The following is an 8782-nucleotide window of genomic DNA, read 5'->3' as shown; positions in this document are numbered from 1 at the left end:
TTTGCAACTTCCACCACTTGGTCTTCTTTTCTGTCTTTCCTCTCCTCTTCTTCCTGACCACTAGAGTCATCCTACACACCACCATCCGATGCTGTCTGGCTACACTTTCTCCTACCACCACTTTGCAGTCACTAATCTCTCTCAGATTGCCTCGTCTACATAGAATGTAGTCTACCTGCGTACTCCTACCTCCACTCTTATATGTAACTCTATGTTCCTCCCTCTTCTGGAAATAGGTGTTAACTACAGCCATTTCCATCCTCTTAGCAAAGTCCACCACCATCTGTCCTTCTAGGTTCCTTCCTTTGACACCAAACCTGCCCATCACCTCCTTATCACCTTTGTTCCCCTCACCAACGTGCCTGTTGAAGTCTGCTCCAATCACCACTCTCTCCTCTCTGGGAATACTCTCCATCACCTTATCTAACTCACTCAAGAATCTCTCCTTCTCTTCTAACTCACACCCTACTTGTGGAGCATAACCACTGACTACATTCAACATTACCCCTTCAATGTCCAACTTCAAACTGATCACCCTGTCTGACACTCTTTTCACCTCTAAAACATTCCTTACGAGCTCCTCTTTCAGGATCACTACTCCTACCCCATTTCTCTTCCTGTCCACACCATAATAAGACAGTTTGTATCCCCCTCCAAGGACTGCACTCTTCTGGACAGAGATCTCAGATGTTGTTCCTGGGATCTGTTGGAGCCACTCTCCCAGTTTATATATACAGTATATATACATATTATATACATATAGGCACTAATCATGGCAGCACAAGAACAAGCTCTAAGTACAAGATCAATAGAGACAGGGGTCTACCATACCAGACAGGACCCCAGGTGTGGGCTGTGCAAAGATGCCCCTGAGACAATCCAGCACATAACAGTGGGGTGCAAGATGCTAGCAGGCAGGGCATACATGGAACGCCATAATCAATTGGCTGGCATAGTGTACAGAAACATCTGTACTGAGCACTGAGTACAGGCTAGAAGTCCCAAAGTCAAAATGGGATACATGTCCAAAGGTGGTTGAGAATGACCAAGCTAAGATCCTGTGGGACTTCTAGATACAAACTGACAAATGCCAACCAACCGGACATAGTAGTGGTGGACAAACAGAAGAAGGGCTTAGGAGTGTTAGATGCAGCAATCCCAAGCGATGGCAACATCAGGAAGAAGGAACACGAGAAGCTCGAGAAATACCAAGGGCTGAAAGAAGAGCTAGAAAAGATGTGGAGGGTGAAGACACAAGTGGTCCTCGTGGTAATAGGAACACTGGGGGCTGTGACCCCCAAACTGGGAGAGTGGCTCCAACAGATCCCAGGAACAACATCTGAGATCTTTGTCCAGAAGTGTGCAGTGCTAGGAACAGCTAAGATACTGCGCAGGACCCTCAAGCTTCCAGACCTCTGGTAGAGGACCCGAGTTTGAAGGAAGGAATAAGAGACCGCCCCGAAGTGGGGGGCGAGTGGGGAAATTTTTATATATATCTATATATACCAGGTGATGTTACATGCTTCCTTGGGTGAATTAGTTAAAGAAAAACAACAACAACAACAACAACAACAAAAAGAACTTCCATTAATTCTTGCTTAATTCTGTGGAATTAAGCAAGAGTAAAAACAAGCTGTAGTGTAGCTGTGCCATCATTAACTGGTTCAGTCAGCTTTGAAAATGAATATAATACTGCTGCTTGCAGTGATGACTCATTCATTTCAACCAATTCATCAGTGGTGTCAAGATTAATCCTCAGCACTGAAACTGTCTTGATTTGCCAGAAATGAGCTTAATTTAAATTTTAGATCAAACAGCCTGTTGGTCATCCCCGTTAACAGTTCCCTGAAGAGTAAAGTAGATGCAACACTAAATTCTAAGAGTAAGTGCTAATCAGCTGCATTTGTTTTTTGTTCAAGAATAATTGCTTCTAATAATTATACTCTCATATTCATTTGAATCCTGTTATTTTTGTTTTTTTTTACATTTCAGGTACAACACATACTAAATAACCTCATCTACCAGAACCACACTTGCGGCTGTACATGTTTAACTCACTGAGATCAAATGTTCTCAAGGTTACCTATATGAAGGTTGTGACACAATCTATACAGTATCTTTAAGAATTTGAAATATGTGTTCTACATGCACGGAAAGTGATGATCTAGAAAGATTCTGTACAATAAATTAGTTATAATAATAAATTTTATTCAGCCTATTCAGAAATGAGCAAATCTTATGATATGTTGGCCTTTATAACAAATGGGCTTTTCTGAATGCTTGGAATATTTTCACTTATCATCTGCTCATGTCTGGTCATGCCTTGCTTTCTCTTAATCGTCCCTTAATCTTCCCCCAAGCTCCTGTTGCAGTCTCTCTAACTGGGGTTGTCATGGAGATAGACAGCCATGATAAAGGCAAGCAATGGTGCGTATACTGGATGAAGTGATTAAAAAAGACATCAAAGCAGTTTATACATTTATTTTCTTAGAGAATTAAAGCCTCTGATCACATGACAACAAAACAACAAAGGTGTTTTGCTGTTCCTAGGTACATGTTCTTTTATTGTCAGGCTATGGTTGCTTTGCTGCAAATGCACTAGTGTGATCAAAAACAGCTGAAAAAAAAAACAGGTGAGAAAAGGAAACAGGCAGAGGTGTTGATTAGAGGAAAAGACTGTGAGCGTGAAGAAAAATGGTGAGGAGAGAAGGCAAACAACACATAGCAGAATAGGATCACACAATATGTTTGGGGGGTACAAAAAAGGAAAATGGGATTTAGTGAAAGACAAGCACAATTTTATTGTTCTCAGAAGGATGATAAGAAAATTGACATTGAAAATTGAATTGATTTTGAATTTGCTAGGCATTTAAACACCTGTATATTACAAAATTTACTTTACTGATAATAAAAATCGTATAATAATTTGATGTGTGTGTCAGGAGGTGATTTTAAAGATGAGCAGTAGCTCTTTCATACTGTCAACAACAATTGCTAGTGCTGCAAATGGAGCTTCAACTGTTCCCAGCCAATTGGTCTGAGTGTACGTTTCTGGTGTATGTTGTGAAGGCTTACCCCCAAGTCTTATCAAAGCCAAATGTTTCACCAAAAAGCATCCCACATCCCAGTTGTTGTCCTGATGCTAGCAAAGTGCAAACACTTTAAGACAACTTAACAACAAGGGGATAGTACATCACAACTTGTAACATCACAGCTTTGTTTGCAGATTCACAGGCTTTAAAAAAATCCTGCTTATTTTGGTTTTGGTATGATCTCTGATTTCTCTTTTTCCCCTCTATCATGCACTCAATTAAATATTTGCCCCTTTGCTACCTTACATTAAAGGAATAATTTGACAATTTGGAAAAGGGTACTTATTTCCAGTGGTGGAAAGTAACTAAGTACATTTATTTAAGTACTGTACTCAAATACAATTTTGAGGTATCTGTATTTTACTTGAATATTTTCATTTTCCCTTACTTCATACTTTGATTTCACTGCATTTTAGAGACAAATGCTGTACTGTAGTTACTAGTACTTTTTAGAATCAGATCAATACAAAAAATTCAGTATAATTATAAGATCTCATTGATTGTTCACAAGCTACCCAGCAGTAATTCAAATTAAAAGCATATAAGCCAGTTAAAACTAGCTCCTTCTTTACCAGCTGCAACATTGAATATGTTTACAATAATGCATCAGTAATTATAAAACAATAATATGATATACAAGAATGCCATTCTGCATAATAAATACTTTTACTTTTAATACTTTAAGTATGTTTTGATGCTAATACTTTTGCACTTTTACTTTTAAGTAACATTTTGAATGCAGGACTTTTATATGTAACACAGTTTTATTGCTACTTTTACTTCTGTAAAGGATCTGAGTACTTCTTCCATCATCATTATTCACTTTCACAGCGACAATTAAAAAAGTAGATTGATACCACTCTCATGTTTGTGCATATGACAGCCAGTATCTGCTCAACTTATGTAAGCATAAAGAATAGAAACAGGGGGAAGCGGTTATCCTGGATCTATCCAAAGAAACCAAAATCCAGGCTACACAGATGTTTAAAGCTCACTTAGTAACAGGTTTTATCTTGTTTGTTTGATCCAGGAACTGACTTGAGTCTCCCCTGGTTGTCTCTCAACCTCATGGTCAAGGCTAAACTCCATGACATCATAGTAAGTGGCCAAAGACAGTGACTTTTATTTTTGTACAAATTAAACAAAGAATGAAAGACTAATAACTTAGTGAGGCTTTGACCAGGTGGTAGGTGGATTTCGTTACCAAGTGTTTCCTCTTGCTTCTGATCTGGTCATTCTGTCTGACAACAGCTATAGCTTCATGCTTATTGTAAAAACACGAGAAGGGTATCAGTCTTACTCTGCAAGAAAATCAATACATGTATATCAAAATATTGAACTATTCCTTTAATTCTAAAAACAAATTTTATTTGGGATGTTGTTATTTCCAATTTTCTTTTACACTGTTGTCATGAAACAACACCAGCTGTTGCTTTAAAATCTTCAGGTTATGCAGCTACTTTATTCTGTGGCCTTTTTTCAAACATATACAGTGATTTCTTGCCAAGCTAAATATAACCACAATACTGGTAGCATACAATTGACACTATAAAATGGCTGTACTGGTGGCCAGTGACACACAGCAACACATCCAAAGAAAACTATTAGGCATAGTTTTGAACATTTTTGCACATAATGGCCTAAAATATTGCATTATACAGTATATGCAGTAGCTTTATGACTCAGACTCATTTTTATTTGTGTCATGCTTTGACCTCCCTATCTGCCCCATTTCTTGTCTTGCTGTGACACTATTTTCTCTCCTGGGGATCAATAAAGTCTTTTTTAGCTTGTCTTATCTCTTATACCTCTGCATAGCTGGCAACACAGCGCAAACTTTAATTGAGGTGAAAGTACAGAGTGACCCCTGTTCCTGTTTTTCAAAGGCTTTTGAAAAGGCTTTTTATCGAATCAAAGACCAAAAACAAATACAAAGACCCCTCCGGTTTTGTGGGGTGTTGCATCTCCTGTCAAAAAGCTATTACTTTGTTTGCTGGTTCATCTATTTTATTTGTATTTCATGCTGCTATAAATTCATCATTCATCTTGGCTAAGTTGTTTCAAACCCTCCACTTATGCCCTGCAACCCAGTCTCCATGACAACGAGCTTCTCTAGCATAAGGCCAGGAAGAGGTATGATATGTGAGCTGCGTGTTAATTCACATGCTATTGCTGAACCTCATCGCTCTCTCTCGCTCACTCACTCACTCACTCATTCTTTAGGCACCCACACATGCACACAAAACACACACATAATGTTAGAGTCAGGGACAGTGATTTTGCTCCTTAGTTATTTTCAAGGACATCCTTCTATAAGGGTACCCTGTAATCTCTCCATCAATTGTTCTTGTTTTCAGTTTTTCTATATTCTTGTTGATAAAAATTGGTTACTGTACTTAACATGCATATGTCATTTGCTACCATTGGTTTACATTTGTGCATCATTTTGTAATTGCATTAAGTTATTAATCTATATTTTACTGACTTTCTAGTTTAATAATTTATAGTCACTCTTTAAAAAACACACAAATGTTCATGCTAAATAGGCACATGTTCAACATGTAGAAAATAACAGAAACAAGTGCACATTTTGAATTACCATTAGTCCGAATTGTTTTTATTTTGTTAAGGTGATTTGCTCTGCTCTCTCTCTCAGTTTAGTCCAGCCTAGTGCTGCTCTTTTGTTTTCTCCTCATCTCTTTCTGACTAATATTGACGTACCTCTGGATGGTCTCCTCTGCTTGGGTTGCATGGTCAAAGTGCCCACCACTGCACCCATGTTGTCACCGTGGTAACCAGCCTGGTCAATCAACCGGAGAGTATTTGTCCTCTGTTTGTATTTCACGATTTTGCCACCCTGTCGTCCTATCTTTGTCTGCCCCCACAGTTCTGTATCTTAAAGGGGCTTTGCCCCTGTTCTGTCTTCTCACAGGTTTCAGCTCTGTCACTGAGGGACCGCTCTCTTCTTTGAGCCGATTCTCTTGGATTTCTGATCTCTTTCGCCACTCCCTCTGCTCTGTGCCTCACTCTACTCATCTGTCACCCTTTCTCCCTCTTTCTAGTTCCCTGCCTCCTTAAGCCATCATGTTACTGTGGAGTGCTGGTAACTGACGGAGTACTTTGTAATAGTACTACTGACAAGCAAATGTTAAGAGGTGAATTATGTGCATTACAGTAAAAGGAAACCATCTCTGTCCTTTTCCTGTAATGATCAACATTTTCTCCATCCATTCTTCTCTGCATTGTTACTTATTTGGCTCTTTACTGACCCTAACACAAATACATGCACACAAAGAGTCACACTGGTGGTCATTGATGACTTCACTGGTGGTCACTGGTGGTCAGTGATGACTTCAGTCCAGTATCACTTCCAATTAGTGGTCTGCTCTTTGAAGCATGGCTTGTACTTTAATGAGCACGTAGACATTGTATGCCAGCCACCCACCTGTGTGTATCTACAGTAATTAACCACAGTTTCTCTCTGTCTGATTCTACTGTAGAGGACAACAAAGAAATTGAGATTATTTTTAACAGTGGTACAAACAAGAATATTAAGGTGCTCAGTGGTATAAATGGATGTTCATGAAGTAGCTTCAATTTAAGAAAATGCACATTGGGGGAGGGAAAGCAGGAGGAGTGACTAATGTTTATCTCCATACAAGTGCTGGAGCATGAAAAACTACACAATACTGGATGCAGAAGCAAATGTTTGTAAGTCCATTTTCTGCTTACACGGTATGACTCACTGTGACAGAAAGTAGCCAATGAATAAAAAGATGTTTTGGCCTCAGTATTGCTGCAGTCTGTCTTAGGATTTGATCTGTTCTTTAACATAGAACTGAAATGATTCTCTGCAGGGCTAGTGACCATTTTGTGGAAGCTAATGTGGATCTGAGTACAGACATAAAAAAGAGTCAGTTGAGAATAAAAATCAAATTCACAATACTTGAAAGCAAAGAAAGACTGTCAGCTGATTTGGTCTATGTGAGGTATAGGTAAAGGCATGTAGTGAAACACAGAACATGTGAATGTCTTTTTAAATATTCCACTGGCTGCAAACCAAAAACATAAATATCCCCCCTCTCTCTCTACTTCACTCTTTCGTTGTGCTTATGTGATGGCTTTCGAAAACCTCTCCTGGTTTAAAAATTCATGCACAACCATTTTTCAGTGCCCTTTCAGTTCTCCTGTTTCTTGAAATTTCTGTTCCACCTCTTCTGCATAAACTGTATAAAGATTAAAACCCATGTGAAAGGAATACAAAGGCACGAACTGACATAGTGAAAAGAAGAAAAGATCTCTGATGCTTTATATCATGAGTTTAAGGGCTTAAGGTTGGTAGCCATTAATAAATGCAATGTTTATTTTCCCCGGGTTATGTAAACCTCGAAAACTTGATCTTATTACTGCTGTGTTTGCACTTAAATAGCAGAGGATTGCACAGCATTAAATGTGTAGTTCACTGGTAGTTAATTTAAGTAGTGTGTGCAGGCATTTGTGGTTTATTGAGGTGGAGCTAAGGTAGGAACCTAACATGCCCTGATTAATTAAACACAAACTCATTAATTCTGATAAATACATGTTTCTCATGCTAGCTGTCCCAGCTTTTCCATTTCACATTGCCATTTCTTCCATTCACATTCAAATCACACTAAAATAAATGTATCCATGTCTGTTACAAATAAGAATAAGCTTCCAGATATACTAACACACACACACACACACACACCAACACTTCAGGTATGAAAATTAAGTATTCAGAAAACTAAGTAAGCTGCTCTAATCCCTGTGACAGATGTTTGCCATCTGGAACTGCACTTCTACACCATATCACCCTGCCCTCAGCACCAAGGACACTGCACCACTGTCTCAGTTCATGATTTCTCTTTTGACTTTTTAGCAATTCATGAGCTACATAAATCAGCTCATATCCACCAATAAGCAAGATTCACCAGTCACAACTGTGCTGGAGGAATAAGTACAGAGACAAAATTAACACATTTGTTGACAACACATACCACCTTTTGTCAAATTATTGTAGTTGTTTTGCATTTGTTATTTCACATTTATAACAAACATAAATTCATATCCTTAGCAATTTATTTCCTCATATGAATTTACAAGTGCATGACTGCATTACGTTCCTTTATCAGAATCAAAATCAGTTTTATTGGCCAGGTGTGATGGACACACGAGGAATTTGACTCAGGTACATCGGCTCTCAATGTGCAAACAGTAAACCAGCATACGTGTTAGATCGGCATGAACACAGAGGTGAGCGAGTCACAAAAATATGACGGACCCAGGTGGCTGACTTCAGTGCAAGCAGTGCTAAATTTAATTACAGTGAAATAAAACAAGGAAATGAATAATCAGGTAGAAGTGGGACCGGGTGTAGAGCTGCAGAACTGAATACAGTCAGTGGCTGAATGATGAGGAGAAGACCGGGCTGCGGACGCCGGGACTCACTCCTGGGCTGGTCGTGGTGGAAAGTACTGAGGAAGAACAGAGTTTGTACATACAGTTAGTAGGAGACTGTGCATCGACCTGCAGGGTGGAGAAGGAGCCGGGTAGAGGAGGTCCGTGGTCCGGAGAAGCGACAGAGGCGAGGAGGAATGAAACAATGGAGCTAAAAACTGGAACAGAGCTAGGGCGACAAAATGTGAAGATACTATACAGTAAAAGAGAAC

At 39.1% G+C, this 8782-nt stretch overlaps 1 protein-coding gene across 2 annotated transcripts in view; it reads right to left on the bottom strand.

Annotated features, from left to right (window-relative positions):
- kcnip1b (Kv channel interacting protein 1 b) overlaps window positions 1-8782 on the bottom strand; it is a 30376-nt gene that overhangs the window by 6789 nt on the left and 14805 nt on the right. Inside the window, exon 1 of one of the 2 annotated variants that reach the window (XM_020599058.1) lies at window positions 5814-6139. The exons of the other annotated variant lie outside the window; for it this stretch is intronic. Within the exon in view, the coding sequence (XP_020454714.1) occupies window positions 5814-5871 (58 nt within the window). The 5' untranslated portion in view covers window positions 5872-6139. Of the gene's footprint in view, window positions 1-5813; window positions 6140-8782 lie in introns of those variants that run through there. 2 annotated transcript variants of the gene reach the window in all.

This window comes from Monopterus albus, unplaced genomic scaffold, assembly GCF_001952655.1.
Source record: "Monopterus albus unplaced genomic scaffold, M_albus_1.0 scaffold39.1, whole genome shotgun sequence".
Classification (NCBI taxonomy): Eukaryota; Metazoa; Chordata; class Actinopteri; order Synbranchiformes; family Synbranchidae; genus Monopterus; species Monopterus albus.
This window is presented reverse-complemented; position numbering and strand designations above follow the sequence as displayed.